Source organism: Gorilla gorilla, chromosome 10 (genome assembly GCF_029281585.2).
Source record: "Gorilla gorilla gorilla isolate KB3781 chromosome 10, NHGRI_mGorGor1-v2.1_pri, whole genome shotgun sequence".
Lineage (NCBI taxonomy): Eukaryota > Metazoa > Chordata > Mammalia > Primates > Hominidae > Gorilla > Gorilla gorilla.
Window position 1 is genome coordinate 49,623,523 of NC_073234.2, and position 18,580 is coordinate 49,642,102.

General features: G+C 40.5%; 1 protein-coding gene and 1 pseudogene across 7 annotated transcripts in view; one reads left to right on the forward strand and one right to left on the reverse strand.

The window, feature by feature from the left end:
* SCN8A (sodium voltage-gated channel alpha subunit 8) overlaps nt 1–18,580 on the reverse strand; it is a 216,870-nt gene that overhangs the window by 85,887 nt on the left and 112,403 nt on the right. For all 7 annotated transcript variants that reach the window (XM_063693978.1, XM_063693979.1, XM_055357183.2 and 4 more), the window contains 3 exons: nt 16,935–17,141; nt 15,843–16,136; nt 1,026–1,388 (listed from right to left, as the gene is read on the reverse strand). In XM_063693978.1, coding sequence (XP_063550048.1) covers nt 1,026–1,388; nt 15,843–16,136; nt 16,935–17,141 — 864 coding nt within the window. The remainder of the gene's footprint in view (nt 1–1,025; nt 1,389–15,842; nt 16,137–16,934; nt 17,142–18,580) is intronic.
* Nucleotides 8,951–10,281, forward strand: LOC101146693 (heterogeneous nuclear ribonucleoprotein A3-like; annotated as a pseudogene).

An 18,580-nucleotide genomic window follows, 5' to 3' on the forward strand; every position in this document is an offset into this window, starting at 1 on the left:
TATGAAGGATTAGGATCACTGAGGTTATAAGAATTTTAAAATAAAAAAGATACAAACAGCTTAGAATTTAAAGAAATGTTAGGAGATGGCTCTTCCCAAAGAGGGGCACCATTATCCAAACCTCTAGATAACTGATTTTGTGAAGCTATTATATGCAACTCCTTCAGAGCCTGACATTTGATTACATTTAAAATTCATCTTTTGCTTCCCCTTTCCTTCCTCCCCCATATACAATGTGTTCTTGCCCCAACCTCCCACTTTTTCCTCCTTTGATTTATTTCAATTTCAATCCCTTTTAAAAGTCTGGGTCCAGTTTCCTATTGGCCTCTTTAACCTCTCCTTGCCTGGCTCTGCTGGCACACACCTCCCACCCTGACATCACATGAGCATTCCTCTTTAGAAAAAGCACATCTCATTCTTGCAGAGGAGACTTAGAACATTATTCAAAACTCAATTACTTTTTTGAAATTTAAAGGATAAGATCTCTAAATTCCAAGCTGTTTCCCTAGGAGGGTAGAAGACGTGGGGGAAGAGAAGCAATGGTAGTTCCAAACCGGTTCAGACTTGGTCATTGGTGGTGGCTCGATGGCATTCTCATTCCATCCGGGCAGGCTCCGGGGCCAGAGGCATTCAGTCAAAGCAGGTGGGAGGAGGGAAACACAAGCACACAGACTAGCAAAGATAAAGATGGAGAGAAAGAAAACGGTAAAATAAAGGAAGGAGTTGATAGGGGAGAAGGAATGTCAGAAACAAGGAGGGAAGATGGGGAAAATGGAGCAAAGAATAAAGAAAAGGAGAAGACAGGGTGAGTAATAGGGGGAAAACTGAAGAGAGAAATAGAAATAGGCCAGGAAGAACACAGAAATGGCTGGGGTCTTAACAGGAGTGGGGTCCAGACAGACCAAGTGGGATGGGCAGAGCAGGGAAAGAGGAGGGGAAGGAGCGGGGGAGACTGCCATGCCTAGCCTCGATCTATTTGTGTTCTTCCTTACACTGTCATCGGTAGCTGCCTTATCAATTTTCACCTCTGGCAGGAGACGCCCGCCGATGTGGGAGCCGGGGCCGCCGATGAGGGACACCACGCCGTTGCAGTCCACCGTGCTGTTGCGCTTCACGCTGCGCCGCAGGCTGGGGAAGATGCGCGAGGAGCGGCTGCCCTGGCTGTAGCCGCTGTAGCCGCTGTAGCTGCTCCGGCGCTCGCGGGCCCGGATGGGGATGAAGAGGGAGTCCCGGCGGCCCTCGCTCTCCTCCACCGTGCTGTGCTCGTCATCTGCGAACTCATTCTCGGAGCCTGGGTCTCGGAACCGCCCAGGTCCCCTGAAACTGAAGATGCTGCTCTTGCTGTTGTGGCGGGAGAGGAAGGGCGAGCCTGGGATGCTGAGCAGTGACTGCAGGGGCAGAAAGGGAAAGAGAGAGGGACGGGGAAATGAGACGGGAGTGGACCTTTATACTGAGCAAAGTGGTTAGGTTCCCAGCCGGCCCCACCCTCGCAGCCCTGTGATCAGAACACAAGTGTTTCCAGAAAGCACTTCTGCATGTTGACTGCTACAGTTCATCACCCATTGTTACTCACCTGTGCTTGACCAGTTACGGATTCAAAACGTCTACCCACTGTTCTTGCACGCATCCCTAAGATGCTTTTATCTCACATTATACGCAACTTATCCAGGGTAAAGCACGTGGCTGTGTATTTCTTTTTACCATGGGCTCAGAGGAGGTGTCTTTAACTTAAGTTAGACTATGCCACACTGGGCAAAAAGACAGAATTTATTTATTATCATATATATAACAATAAATAAATATTTTATATATATATATATTTTTTTTTTTTTGAGATGGAGTTTCGCTCTTGTGGCCCAGGCTGGAGTGTGGTGGCGCTATCTTGGCTCACTGCAACCTCCAGCTCCTGGGTTCAAGAGATTCTCCTGCCTCAGCCTCCTGAGTAGCTGGGATTACAGGCGTCCACCACCACGCCCTGGCTAATTTTTGTATTTTTAGTACAGACAGGATTTAGTACAAACTCCTGACCTCAGGTGATCCACCCGCCTCGGCCTCCCAAAGTGCTGGGATTACAGGCATAAACCACCGCTCCTGGCCAAAAAGACAGAATTTAAAACGTGCCTGTATCATTTGCCATTCTCTCCAAGTACATGTCCTGGTCAACTACTACTCCAACAGTGGCCTTCAAGCCTTTTAGTTCAGTTGAAAATTATATATGCCCCCTCCCACCCCATTTTATTTATGTATTTATTTACTTTTCCTTTTCTTTTATTATTATTATACTTTAAGTTCTAGGGTACATGTGCACAATGTGCAGGTTTGTTACATATGTATACATGTGCCATGTTGGTGTGCTGCACCCATTAACTCGTCATTTACATTAGTTATTTCTCCTAATGCTCTCCCTCCCCCCTCCCCCAACCCCATGTCAGGCCCCAGTATGTGTTGTTCCCCAACCTGTGTCCAAGTGTTCACATTGTTAAATTTCCACCTATCAGTGAGAACATGCAGTATTCGGTTTTCTGTCCTTGTGACAGTTTGCTCAGAATGATGGTTTCCAGCCTCATCCATGTCCCTACAAAGGACGTGAACTCATCCTTTTTATGGCTGCATAGTATTCCATCCACCCCATTTTAAACATATTTTTTCATCAAAAGTTTACATAGTTGTAAAGTATATAATTCTCAAACAGCTGTAAGTTATATAATATTCAGCATTGACGTTTTTAAATAAAACTCTTCTTTACCGTAAAGTTTGTGGTAAAGAAATTTACTTAAAGAATTCTTTAGCATAAATTTTTTCTTATTTATTCTTCTCCTTCAATTTCATGCTTCCTTTCCATATTCCCTAGGGAATTTTATTTGAATGTACACTTTTATGTTTTAATGTATTTTACTGCTCACCCCTGAATTTACTTCTCTATGTTGCCCAGGCTGATCTCGAACTCCTGGGTTCAAGTGATCCTCCTGCCTTGGCCTCCCAAAGTGCTGGGATTACAGGAGGGAGGTACCACGCCCAGCCTGTTAACACTTTTGATGTTAACACTGGAAGGGCCATGGGGCTCCTCTTTAACATTTCTGCCCTTATCTTTTTGTTGGCTATGATTCCAACAAATTATACAAAAAATTCTAAATAAACTGTACTTACTATTAAAAATTTTCTATGAGCATGAGTCTTTAAGACATTTAAAAAATTCTCCTGGATTGAGTTTTTATTAATATTCTTATGAATACAATTGATCAAGCTATACAAATATATTACACATTTTATAGGTAATAGACTTAAGAAAGAAAATTATATTAAAATGCATTTCTTAATAAGATGGATGAGATTTTCTTTTCAATTGGTGTTTAAATATTTGTTGGTAGTATTACTTATTATTAGAGTGAGACATGGCTCAACATCAGTCCTCCCCACCTTTCTAATAATCGATTTTATGTGCTAAAACCTTATTCACATAAATATTATCTTGGAATGGAAGAACTCTGTTATAGTAATGTCACTCAATTCTTTGGACTCCTTCCAAGTTATATACCAAAAATATATAGCAAACTATCAGCAAAATTTATTGTAATAATCTATCGGCTGGCAATTAAGTCTTTTTCCAATTTTATTGAAAGCAAAGAACTGAAAACTCAATTTGCCAAAAGATTTGTTACCTACACACATTCCCTTTCTTGATTTCTGAGGACATCAAAAAGCTTTATTATTTACTAATAATTATGTGGGTTATTCTCACATGAGTTACTCTTGTACTTAAAGGAAGCTCGTTTAACCCAACAGATGGTTGAAATAATCAAAATATTATTAATGTCTTTCCATCATTGCCAACATTTATTTTTAATATGATTTTATCTTATCACATGATTTAAATATATTTTCATCAAAATCTACCTTAAAGTCACAGATTTAGCTCATTTCTGAAAATGTTCAACCACATGATCTAATGAGCAGTCAGTCCTCAATGTCAGAGCAATTGGCTAAATTAGATTTATTTTCATTTGAAAAAGCATGATCCCATTTTTCACTGTTACTAAATGTATCAGTATGTATTGCAAGGGCAACAATCTCCTGAAATTAAAACATCTCACCATCCCCAGTTATAATTCTGTTTCACTCATAACAGAAATATGTAAAACAGAAATATGCCTCAAACCCCTGGGCTCAAGGCATCCTCCTGCCTCAGCCTTCCAAGTAGCTACTAGGACTACAGGCATGTGCCACCATGCCTGGCTAATTAAAAAAAATTTTTTTTTAATAGAGATGGGGTCTGTATGTTGCCCAGGCTGATCTTGAAGTCCTGGGTTCAAGTGATCCTCCTGCCTTGGTCTCCCAAAGTCCTGGGATTACAGGAGTAAGGCACTGCACTCAGCCTGTTAATACTTTTGATGTTAACACTGGAAGGGCTATGGGGCTCCTCTTTAACATTTCTGCCCTTATCTTTTTGTTGGCTACAATTCCATTTCTGGTTCTATACTTTAGATCCTGTCTCTTCTTGTAATGTACAAAGCCCCTGTCCCCAGATTGGTATATTTTCTTTGGATAATTCTAGTTGCATATTATTCCATTCTCTCACCTGTGTCTTTCACGTGTTATGTAAGCTTTTCCTGCTTTGGCTTTAAGCAACCCACGAACTTCTAAGACAATAAATGAATTTGATCACTGGGGACCACATCAAGAAAAGCACTAATCATAGATAATTTTATATAAATGTCATTGTTAGATACACGCCATATGCTATATATAGGTCTCTAGAAAACAGGATGACCCTGACTTATTTTGTTCTTCTGCCTCATCCTTGTACCAGAGAGAAGGAGCAACACTGGTTAGATTCCAGAATGTTGACTGAGCCTCATTTATGAGTAGATGTTGTCACTGTGTGTTAAAAGGACACATACGCTGTGTGGTAAAGGAGCACATAACAGAGGAAGCCCTTGCACGTCCTTCTTCCATGTTGCTGGATTGGTAAGCTTACTATTCTTCTTACATGTATGTTTGGGCACCCCCTTTGAATCACTGATTAATTCCCCTGAACCAGCTCTGCTCGGTGTGATTCACAGGCAGCTAGTGCATGACTTGTTATTGGTCTGCAATGAGACAAGTAAGGAAACTGAGAGGGGCATTTAGAAACTTTTGTAACAATTAGACACAGTCATAACATCTAAGAATGTGATGATTTTTCTAGAAATTGATTGTTACTATATTTTACAATAGTATCAGTTCATGAAGAATTGGGAAAAATAGAAATGAGTCCTTTACCACAGGTAACTTGAGAAACACTGCTCTAAACAATGTGGCTGGCCAGAAGATGGTGTCTTAAGATGTACTTGGGATTTTGTTTTAATCAGATCATGGTAAGGTGACAGACACAGAGGCAACTGCCTTTGAAAGAAGAGTTCGTTACTTCGGTTCCCAAGAGGAGTGGGCTTGCCATGCCATGGAGGGCCATACGGGGAAATATAAGTGTTGGTCAGGAAGCAGAAGGAGTGAGGGGGAAAGTCTAGCCTGAGCCTGCGGTTTCCTCAGGAAGGAAGGGATGAGGCAGGATAGGTAAGTATGAGCAAGTTTAGGATTGGGGAGTTTGAATAATTTTGGAAGGCTCTGGCCTACAGAGGTGGTAACTACTTGTCTGGTATCTGGCTATGGGGTGATTTAGGGCAGGGAAATATTGGCTTAGTGAGTGAGTTAGATAAAGGAGGTAGTTGGGAATGTGGGCTTTGGACTGGTTGATCTGTACATGAAAAAAATGTTTGAAGGCAAGCGTAACATAGAACACTGAGGATCAGTGTACAAGCCCAGGTGTTAATAACCAGTGCCTTGGGCACATATATCTCTCTTGAGGGCGTCACTGCGGAGAAATATGGCCAGGACAACACAGGACTCAGGTACTCATGGCCCCTTTGCTAAATGCCACAATCACCTTTAACACTATCACACCGTCCTAAAAATGGCATTCAAGACCCTCCCAGCTTTGACTCTAATTTACTTATTCTACTTTATCTTTCACTGTTTTCTCATACACCCTACCATGTAGCCACCCTGCCGCAGGTCTTTATTTCCTCTGTTTCCAGTGCACGCTCCATTTTCAGCTGGGGAAATCCTCTCAGTTCTCCATGATCCAGCCCTTCTGCTTCTTCCTCTACTAACTTCCTTAATCTTTCCATAGCACCAAACCCCCTTTCAGAATATTTATGCTGTACTTTATTTTTTATTTTTTTCTTCAAGACAGGGTCTCACTCTGTTGCCTGGGCTGGAGTGCAATAGTGCAATCACTCACTGCAGCCTCAACCTCCTGGGCTCAAGTGATCCTCTCACCTCAGCCTCCCAAGTAGCTGGAACTACAGGTATGTGCCACACCACGCAGTATGTGCCATACCACGCCTGGCTAATTTTTATATTTTTTGTAGATACAGGGTTTCGCCATGTTGCCCAGGCTGGTCTCAAATTCCTGGGCTAAAGCAATCCTCCCGCCTTGGCCTCCCAAAGTGCTGAGATTATAGGCGTGAGTCACTGTATCCAGCCTACGCTCTACTTTTTACAACAGTTCTTTATATACATGTTCTACCTCTCATTTTTAACCAACTACAAACTCCTTAAGGGCACATTGACTGATTCATCCTTATATCTCCTAGAGTGCTTTGCACATAGTAACTACAATGTTTAACTTAATTAACATGCACTTAGATTAGGTACTGCAGCTTAGCCACCCATTTTAGGGTTGTTCCACACCTGCACGGGGTCACTGCTTCACTTCTCACAGCAAGCTAAACTACACTGAATTCATAATTTTGCCTTAGGTCAATGCTGGGTGCTGATACTACCTGGTACATCAGGCCTTCACATTAGGAAAGAGGTTTTACGCATTTTACAATAAAATTTAATTTTATATAATTTTTTTTTTTTTTTTTTGGAGACAGAGACTCGCTCTGTCACCCAGGCTGAAGTGCAGTGGTGCAATCTTGGCTTGCTGAAACTTCCGCCTCCCAGGTTCAAGCTATTCTCCTGCCTCAGCCTCAAGTGATCTGCCCACCTCAGCCTCCCAAAGTGCCAGGATTACAGGCATGAGCCACTGTGCCTGGCCAAAATTTAATTTTATTTAACCAAATACCTATTGTGTGCTAAGTGGTGTGGATACAGTGGTGAACGAGACATATGACATGGTCCCTGCCCTCTTGAAACTTGGAGGCCAGGAGGAAATATATACTACATGAGATCTAATACATCAGACTATTCTTAACCTTAAGGATAGTGATAAGGATGATAAGACAGTGATGAAGGTTATGACCAATTCAGTGAACCTATGAACACTTAAAAATCAGGATCCTAAGATAATACATAATATGAGGAAAAACTGTTCTATTATTTTCTAATTCCTTGTTTCACTCTTTGCAAAAGAGTAGTCTGCAATGAACAAATGTGAAAGGGGTAAAGGTGACTTGCCCCATTTCTCCTTGTACCCAGGATCCAATCCTGATTTAGGGCATTCCCTAAGGAGCTACATCCTGAGGGCTGAAACCCCAACCCTTCCTCAGTCTCAATTTTCCTAGACAAGAGGTTTTCAGTGATGACTCAGGATCCATGGCTCTATTAAATCCTGGGATCCTGTGTAGTTTATGAGATGAGTAGGCCTTACTCCCTCTTTTCAAAATCTTCCTGTCAACCAACCAGGAGCTTTTAGTCCTTTTCAGGCAGTCACAGTTAAACTATAAATTCCAACTTAGGTTTAGATGTTTGCTCGGGAGGAGGGCTCTGGGATATTCTAGATTTGAGAGTGTAACTTTTGCATTCCACAGAAAAATTATCTCTAGGGATCTCAGGGGATACACGTAAATTGTCTGTCAAGATGAGGCTTACATGACTGGGATGTTTGGAATGCGATGAAGGAGTGATTTTACATGTTCTATTTCCATGCCATATTTCACTTTTTCTTTCTAGTATAACACTGGTTCTTAAAGTGTGGTCTGGAGACCCCCGGAGGTCCCTGAGACCTTTTAAGGAAGGCTCATGAGGTCAAAATTCTTTCCTAATAATACTGAGATGATATGTGCTTTTATCACTCATCTTCTCATAAGCACACAGTGACACTGTGAGCCTGACAGCTTCATAATATTTAAATAGTTTTCTGATGAGATTGGTGGTAATAATAAATATAGTTTTAAAATCTCGTGTGATTTAGAAGATTTGCATAAACTCAGGAAATGAAAATTTCTCAAATGATCAATGCATGATGCTAGAAATCATTCACGGGTTAAAGATCTATGGCACAAAATGGAGCAAGGGATTTTACTATAACAGAGTACAAAGTTACTGTTATAGTTTCCACGTCACAACTAACTGTTTAAAAAATTGTCACTGTTAAGTTTTGGAACAGCATCAAGGAGGAACATTCACAGTTATCTGAAAAGGTTATTAAAATATTCCTCCCTTTTCCACTACATATCTGTATGAAACTTGATTTTCTTCAAATACTTTAACCAAAGAAAATCATACTGCAACAAACTGAATGCATGCATAAGCCAGTATGATATTTCAACTGTTTTCTATTACATTACAGATTAAAGAGATTTGCAGAAATGTAATACAAAAAAAAAAACCCTTTTTTTTGGTTTTGGAAAACAGTTCATTTTTCTTAAAAATATATAATTTGTGTTAATCATGTAATGGGTTTATCATTACTATATTTTTAAAATTAGTAAATATTTTTTAATTTTCTTAATTATAATTTCTAATATGAGAAATTAAAAGCACATTTTAAAAAGGTTTTTAGGTCCTCAAAAATTTTTAAGAAGATAAAGGGGTCCTAAGACCAGAAAGTTTGAAAACTGCTGCAATAGAGCAATTAAAATAGGCTCAACTTAATATTTATAAACTGCCCTGAGCCTTAAAAATATAGAGAAATAGGTCAGAGATGGGTGAGCGGGAGATGTCTCAAGAAGAACTCAGGCTCAAAATGGAGGTAAAACCGCCGCCTGGTTGCCCCCAGCCCAACTCCGGCCGTCGCCATTGCCACCGGCAGGAAGAGGGCCATGACCCAAAGGAACCAGAGCAGTTGAGAAAACTGTTTATTGGTGGTCTGAACTTTGAAACTACAGATGATAGTTTAAGAGGACACTTTGAGAAATGGGGCACACTCACAGATTGTGTGGTAATGAGAGACCCCCAAACAAAATGGTCCAGGGGCTTTGGTTTTGTGACTTATTCTTGTGTTGAAGAGGTGGATGCAGCAATGTGTGCTTGACCACACAAGGTTGATGGGCATGTAGTGGAACCAAAGAGAGCTGTTTCTAGAGAGGATTCTGTGAAGCCTGGTGCCCATCTAACAGTGAAGAAAATTTTTGTTGGTAGTATTACAGAACATACAAAGGAATATAATTTGAGAGACTACTTTGAAAAGTATGGCAAGATTGAAACCATAGAAGTTATGCAAGACAGGCAGAATGGAAAAAAGAGAGGATTTGCTTTTGTAACTTTTGATGATCATGATACAGTTGACAAAATTGTTGTTCAGAAATACCACACTATTAATGGGCATAACTGTGAAGTGCAAAAGGCCCTTTCTAAACAAGAGATGCAGTCTGCTGGATCACGGACAGGTCGTGGAGGTGGATCTGGCAATTTTATGGGTTGCGGAGGAAGCTTTGGAGGTGGTGGAGGTAATTTTGGCCGTGGTGGAAACTTTGGTGGAAGAGGAGGCTATGGTGGTGGAGGTGGTGGCAGCAGAGGTAGTTATGGAGGAGGTGATGGTGGATATAATGGATTTGGAAGTGACGGTGGCAACTACGGCGGTGGTCCTGGTTATAGTAGTAGAGGGGGCTATGGTGGTGGTGGACCAGGATATGGAAACCAAGGTGGTGTGGTGGATATGGTAGCGGTGGTGGAGGATATGATGGTTACAATGAAGGAGGAAATTTTGGCGGTGGTAACTATGGTGGTGGTGGGAACTATAATGATTTTTAGAAATTATAGTGGACAACAGCAATCAAATTATGGACCCATGAAAGGGGGAAGTTTTGGTGGAAGAAGCTCGGGCAGTCCCTATGGTGGTGGTTATGCATCTAGTGGTGGAAGTGGTGGATATGGTAGCAGAAGGTTCTAAAAACAGCAGAAAAGGGCTACAGTTCTCAGCAGGAGAGAGAGCGAGGAGCTGTCAGGAAAGCTGCAGGTTACTTTGAGACAGTCGTCCCAAATGCATTAGAGGAACTGTAAAAATCTGCCACAGAAGAAAGGATGATCCATAGTCAGAAAAGTTACTGCAGCTTAAACAGGAAACCCTTCTTGTTCAGGACTACCACAGCCACAGTTTGCAGAAAGTGCAGCTATTGATTAATGCAATGTAGTGTCAATTAGATGTACATTCCTGAGGTTTTTTATCTGTTGTAGCCTTGTTTTTTTCTTTTTCTTTTCATTACATCAGGTATATTGCCCTGTAAATTGTGGTAGTGGCACCAGGAATAAAAAATTAAGGAATTTTTAACTTTTCAATATTTGTGTAGTTCAGTTTTTCTACATTTTAGCACAGAAACTTTAACAAAATGCAGTTTTGAAGGTGTTTCCTTGTGAGTTAACAAGTAAAGATCATTGTTAATTACTATTTTGTATGAATTTTGCTAAAGTTAACTGTAAAGAAACACCTGCTGACTTGCAGTTTAAGTGGAATCTATTCTCCCCATTTCCAAACCATTATATGAAAGGGTACTGACGTGGAGAGAATAGGTAATTTGTGTGTTTGCAATGTGTGTTTTAGATAAACAGGATTGAGTATTTAAATTAGCATTTGTGAATTTAATAGCATTACGATTACCTTCAAATGAAAAAAATCTCAAAATTTCTAAAAAAAAAAAAGAACTCAGAAGCTATGGAAATAAAAGAAACTGACACATAACTGAACTATGTTGTGAGAAAACTGAAGCCACATTCATTGTTAAGCTAACAGAAGAGATGATCATGTACGTGTGCAGGAATAAAGAAGGGGTGGTTAGGAGCACAGGCTCTGGAGTTGGATGAACCTGGGTTCAAATCTTGGCTCGAACACTTACTAGTTATATAACCTTCTATAACTAGTTATAGTTATAAGTGATTCTTTCTAGGCCTCGATTTCCTCAGTCACTCTTCCAGAGAAACTGCAGGAAAGTCCTGGGACAAAGAATACTACTATCCCTTGTACCATCTAAGCTACTCTTGGCAGTCAGCCTTGGCCTCTAGGAATTTACTATTTTTTTTGGAATGGAGAGATTAGACTAAGTGAATATTTTCATGCAAAGCAGGACATCTCAAAAACCTGGTTTTATTTTTTGAGTTAAGGAGCAATCAGTGCACCTTTGTACTAAAGCCTATAGAATAATCAGAGACCATTCAATAGCAAAGCGTTAACAGCGCTAAGGTATTCATAGCTCAGTGAGTCTCTCAAGACAAGGGTAAAATTACAACAAAGCTACTATCATACTTTCCCCAAAAGAGGCTGAACTAGAAGAAAGGAGAGGTGAAGGTGAGATAGAGATGGCTTCAGGCTATAAAGAAGTCTCTCAGAAAGGGTTAAAATCAAATTTCTAAAAGTCTTGCATTCATTTGTCTAACAATATCTAGCCATGTGCTAAGAAGCAGACCTTGACTTTAACACTTTATTTAGAGAGAAGAGGATATGAACATAAATAAATATGCACACAGAGTATATGTAGAGTACTTTCTATATGTAGAGTAAAAAGCAACAAATAAAGAGGTACATATAAAACATAACAGAAAGATAAAATGAAGATTTCCAACTAGAAAACAGGAGAGTCAGGGAAGGTTTCTTGAAAGGAAGATATTGAGAATAACTATGATGTAGAAATTCAAAGACAGAAAAATACGGCGTTTTATTTAATTTTAATTTTTTGGTTTGTTTTTGTTTTTGTTTTTTGGAGACAGGGTCTTGTTCTGTTGCCCAAGCAGGAGTGCAGTGGTAAGATCACAGCTCACTGCAGCTTCAACCTCCCATGCTCAAGCGATCTTCCCGCCTCAGACTCCGGAGTAGCTGGGACTACAGGCATGTGCCACCACGCCTGGCCAATTTTTTGGTAGAGACAGGGGTCTCTCTATGTTGCCCAGGGTGGTCTTGAACTCCTGGCCTCAGATGATTCTTTCACCTTGGCCTCCCAAAGTGCTGGGATTACAGGTGTGAGCCACTGTGCTGGCCAACAGGACATTTTAGAGAGGGTGTTTCTTGAGCAAATCACAGAGGGTAGAAAACAAACATCATATATGAGAAATATCTAGTAGCTCATTCTGGTTTAGGTATAGGGTGCTTGATGGGGCACAGAGACTGGAGAATGAACACATAGGCTGTGTCCATACTAAGGGGATGGGGAATGCTATGAATTCCAGGGTAAGGAGTTGGGACTTAATTAGTAAATAGAATGAATCTGATTAGGGGAATTCCCTCTCCCATTCTTCTTAAAAACTATTCTAAACTGTCAATATTTTCTTTAAACCTCCAAACACAACCTCTCATTCCCTTCAATAAGATGTTTAATTCCCTACATTATCAAAAAATTAATTCATTTTTTGTAGAGACAGAGGTCTCACTATGTTGCCCAGGCTGATCTCAAACTCCTTGATTTTTAATTCCCAACATTATCAAAACACTAAACTGTCAGGGGTTATCTTCCTCAACTTCCTACTCCTTTTCTACAAATTTATCCACCTCATCCTTCCCTGTTTTCTTAAGGTTTCAGGGAACGAGGGTCCCTTTTCTGTTAAAAACCACATCTATTTTGGTATCTTCCAAGATTGTGCTCTACTTCTATCTATTCTATTTCATTTTCTAACGCGTCTCCCTTTTCTGTTTTTTTTTCTTCCACAAAGTATAAACATGCTTATTTCCACCCACACTCTTTAAAGAAGCTGGGATGAGAAGTCTATACTCATTGTCTCCACTCCCCACTCAACATGGCATCCTTCCTTACTCTGGACTAAAACATGTCTTTAAAGTCCTCAATGACTTTATATTGCCAAATCCGATGGACACTTTCAATTCTGAGCTCACTAAGCATCTCTGTTAAATTTCAATCCATTGATCATGGCCCTGCCTTCTCCAACATCGCTACTCTCCTGACTTCACTGAACTCTTGGCCCTCTCAGCTTCTCTAACACTGTTTATCTGTTTTCTTTCCTGAACTCCATCTCTATGCCGGTGAACAGCAATGGTCATGCCTTTGGCTCACTATTCTTCCAACTGACACATTCTCTTTGAGTAATCTCCACAAGTCTCATGGTTTCAATCACCACCTCTCAGCTTAGGACCTCTTCCCTGAGCTATCATTTGCCTATCCTTGTCTAAAAAAGTCTGTACTTGGTTATCCAACAAATAATTCAAACTTTGGATGTCTAAACTGGAATATGCTTCCCTTCTAAACCTAGACCGTCCCTTTTTTCTTATTGTTCCCTCACCAACACACACATACACTACCTAATTCCTGTCTATCCTTTAAGCTTCAGTTCAGAAATTTACCTTTTCCAGAAAATCTTTACTGAATCTCCATGTTGGGATAGATCTGTGCTTTTCTAATACCCCCAGCATATCTCAATTATGGAATAACACATGCTACTACATAATTTTTTAGTGTATTCAGCTGTCTCACTGTACTGTAAGCTCTCTAGGGTAGGGATGATGTTTTAATCACCTTTTAAGCCCTAGGACCTAGTACAATCCTTAATATGTAGTAGGTACTCCATAAATGCCTACTACACGAATGATGAGAACTACATTTTAGGACGTAATCTGTTGACAGTATATAAAATACAAAGGAGAAGGAGAAAGACTACAGAAAACAAAACTGCAGTGGACAAACACAGTAGAACAAAATAATACAACTGTAAAGCCAAAACTAAGATAAGGCTAAGGAATGGAAAGAAAGGGATGGACATGAGGGATTTTGCTCATCCCCTGAAATGAATAAGACTGGCAAAAGACTGAACCGGAAAGTGAGAGATGCAAGTGGGAAAATGAATCATCTCTGGGAAAAAAGAAAAGACACTGGATATACTGCCATAAACAGTAACTATAATCTATTCTATACCTACCAACTTTCCAGCATTTCTTTAAAATGGGAAATTAAATGGCCTAAGAATTAGATTTTGGTGGTGTTCTCTGAAATTCAAAAATACCTATTTATGTGATGACATCTATAGTAATAGAATGCTCAACAATTACCCTAAGTCTTCTCTTCTCTTTTTTTGCTTAGTTTCCTTATTTATCAAAGTTGGGAAAAACTGGAGGCTTTCAATCTACCATAGGCTAACTTATCAGTGTGATACTACATATCCAGAATAATTAATCAGTAGGACTTGCCATGCTCAAATAAGATGTCCTGTTTCATGACTCCTATTATTATTATCCCCTATAATTAAATGCAATTCTTAAACAGAGATGTTTGAGCTAAATTCTGATGCTTAGAGGAGAAAAGCTCTCCCTGATGTTTTAGAACATGAAGATTGCTGGTGTGACATATACTTTACTGCCAAGCAAGTCTGCCAAAGGTGATCACATAGTCTAGGGTTGGCTTTTACATCAGAGAAGGGAGGGCAGGATTAGAATGGAGAATGTTCCAAATGTGCTGGTAACACTTCCTCCCAGAGGAGAACAATATGGAGCATAGTGAGGTAGAAATGAGGATGCAGGGATGGGCCTGGAAAATATAGGGCCAAAGGGGAAAATAAAAATCAAGTGAGATTAGAAAAACCAGATGTTTTTAGGCTTATTGAGCCAATGCAAAGAGTTTACCTGTTGTGGGAATGCACGTTAGTACAATGAGTTTGGAGAAGAGTATGGAGGCTCCTCAAAAAACTAAAAATAGGATTACCATATAATCCAATGTGATAGTTAATACTGCATGTCAACTTGATTGGACTGAAGGATGCAAAATATTGATCCTGGGTGTGTTTGTGAGGTGTGTTGCCAAAGGAGATTAACAGTCAAGTCAGTGGGCTGGGAAAGGCAGACCCACCCTTAATGTGGTGGGCACCATTTAATCGGCTGTCAGTGAAAATAAAGCGGGCAGAAAAACGTAAAAAGGCGAGACTGGCCTAGCCTCCCAGCCTACATCTTTCCCCCATGCTGGATGCTTCCTGCCCTCGAACATCCAACTCCAAGTTCTTCAGTTTTGGGACTCAGACTCACTCTCCTTGCTCCTGAAGTTTGCAAACAGCCTACTGTGGGACCTTGTGATTGTGTAAGTTAATACTTAATAAACTCCCCTTTATATATTTATATACTAATAGGATATATAAATATATCCTATTAGTTCTATACCTTTAGAGAACCCTGACTAATACACCAGCAATTTCATTATGGGGTATATAACTGAAAGAAAGTAAGTCAATATATTAAATAGATATTTGCACTCCCATGTTTATTGTAGTACTATTTACAATAGACAAAATATGAAATCAACCTAAGTGCCCATCAACAGATAAATGGATAAAGAAAATGCGGTATATTTACATTATGGAATACTATTCAGCCATAAAAAGAATGAATTCCTATCATTTGCAGCAACATAGATGGAACCAGAGGTTATTATGTTCACTGAAATAAGCCAAGCACAGAAAGACAAATATAGCATGTTCTCACTCATACGTGGGAGCTAAAAAAGTGGATCTCTTGAAGGTAGAGAGTAGACTGGTGGTTACTAGAGGCCAGGAAGAAGAGGGGATAGAGGGGATGAAAGAGGAAAAAGAAGAATATAATTGTGCTTAATACTGAACGGTACACTTAAAATGGTAAAGATGGTATAATACATATATACACATTTTACCTTAATAAAAAATACATTTTTGAAAAAGGTATAGAAAAAAGAAGAGTTTACCTGATTCATGATGGAAAATTTCCTCCCTATTCTGTTGTCTGGCAGCCGAAAGGCCTTCCTTCTCATGCCATCTTCTGACTCTGACTTAAACACCTTCTCAGGATCCCCTTTCTCCTCTCCTTCAGAGAGTTCCTTTTGCTTCCTCTTCTTTCTCCTGTTACGTCTTTCCTTTGCACTCTTTGAGCTGAGTTTAGAGATTTCAGAAGAGCTCCGAGGGGAGCCCCCTCCTTCTTCACCTTCTTCCTCTATGGCATCTTCTGAGACAGTTCCTGCTGAAGTGGCCATCGCAGCAGCCTAGGAAAGAAGCCACAGCAGGGAAGCCAGACCAGGGCAATTAACTGGAGCCACCCAAAGCCAACCAGTTAGTACAGAACATTTCCCTACCGAAGGGAAAGGAGGAAAAAAGGAGGCAGGAAACCTAGACTGTTAGAGGGTTTCTGTGTATTCTGGCACACAGCCCTAAGTGAACAGAGCAGAACCCAGTGGTGAGAACTTTGGGAGTTATTCTCTCGAGCATTTCAGACAAGAACTTGACTGCTGCCTTGGTACCAGAGGATCCCTTCTGAGCAAGTCTGGAAATGAATGCTAAGTAACATTATATATTATGGGTCCTAAAAATGTATAAATACATGTACATTTAGATAAGGATGAGAAAGTTAAGTGTTAAGGTGATGAGATCACAAATGTCTTTCAAGTTTTACTTTAATATTTTGCCTGTATCTTCTTTTTAATTAGAAATAATACTTTTTATGACCACAGGAATCTTAACATTTCTCCCAAGAAAAAGAATATGCTTATGTGAAACACTATATAAACTGCCCTGGTCACTTTTTTCTTCCCAGTCATCATGGCAGTTGCACACTGAACAGTTGAGAAATTCAACAAAAGATGATATGAACAAACAATTTGGCTGTTAAGACAAATGGAATAATTGGAGTAACCATCTGCAGTTGTTACTTGGGTTATTTTCATCAGACCAATGGCCTCTATTTGAAAATATGCCTAGAAAAGATCAACTGCAGTGAAAATCAGATGGGGTCTTAGTCACCATGATCTGGCAGGAAGGTCTATTGCAAAGAATTCATCACCAACCTGTGCCTCTTCCTGTTGCTTCTTAAGTTGCTCCAACATTGCTTTAAATTCAGCCTCTTTTTGTTCTGCCTCCTCCAGTGTTGCCTGATTCTGTTCTTCATAAGCCATGGCCACCACAGCCAAGATCAAGTTCACCAGATAGAAAGAACCCACAAAGATGACCAAGACGAAGAAGATCATGTATGTTTTCCCGGCTGCTCGTAAGGTCTGCAAAGACAAAGGCCATTTTCTGAGTCACTTGTACCAAATGAACCAGGCTGAAAACAGCTAATGGGCCAAGTTCCTCTGTAAGGGCACTATTTGCATTTTGTACAGGACTGTTTCCTTGTGCAGTACTCCTTCCTATTGTGGGCACTTGGTACTCCCAATGGTTGAATGGTTTCACTTATCCTCAACTCATATTAAATGGCAGTAGTTATCTCCCAACCATTGTGACAAAAAAATCCCCTCTCATTTCTAAATATTCCCCATACACTTCTTTCATAAAAAAAGTTTGATTTTGGGCTAAGACAAGTATAAAGAAAAGAATACAAGACTGCAGTTTATTTATCTACGGATCCTCAAACAGCATTAACAGACAAATTATGTCTCTGAAATCAGGTCCAAGTTGCAGGAAATCCCATCTTTTTTTTTTTTTTTTTTTGAGATGAAGTGTCACACTATCGCCTAGGCTGGAGTGTGATGGCAAGATCTTGGCTCACTGCAACCTCCTCTACCTCCCAGGTTCAAGCGATTCTCCTGCCTCAGCCTCCCGAGTAGCTGGGATTACAGGTGCCCACCACCATGCCCAGCTAATTTTTTTGTATTTTTAGTAGAGATGGGGTTTCACTATGTTGGCCAGGCTGGTCTTGAGCTCCTGACCTCATGATCCACCCGCCTCGGCCTCCCAAAGTGCTGGGATTACAGGCGTGAGCCACCGCGCCCAGCCCCATTTTTTTTTTTTTTTTTGTAGATGGAGTCTTGCTCTGTCACCCAGGCTGGAGTGCAGTGGCATGATCTCAGTTCACTGCAACCTCCACCTCCCAGGTTAAAGCAATTCTCCCACCTCAGCCTCCCGAGTAGCTGGGATTACAGGCATGTGCCACCATGCCCAGCTAATTTTTGTATTTTTAGTAGAGATGTGGTTTCACCATGTTTGCCAGGTTGGTCTTGAACTCCTGGCCTCAAGTGATCCACCTGCCTCGGCCTCCCAAAGTGCTGGGATTACAGGCATGAGCCACTGTGTCCAGCCAGGAAATCCCCATCTTGAGTGACACTCTTCCTTATTCTTTTGCAATAGGATGAGTTTTAAAAGGATATGACAATATGACATAAAGGATAGTGGGGGAGGTTAAAACAAGGCAGAAGGAAACTAGGTTTTAGGTTATGTACATGCAACCCACTATTACAGAGTTTTCATCTTTATTCTGTTAACCACAAAATGGGCCAGGCACGGTGGCTCGCGCCTGTAATCCCAGCACTTTGGGAGGCCAAGACAGGTGGATCACCTGAGGTCAAGAGTTCAAGACGAGCCTGGCCAACCAACATGGTGAAACCCCGTCTCTATTAAAAATACAAAAATTAGCCAGGTGTGTCATGCCTGTAATCCCAGCTACTCGGGAGGCTGAGGCAGGAGAATTGTTTGGAGGCTGCAGTGAGCTGAGATT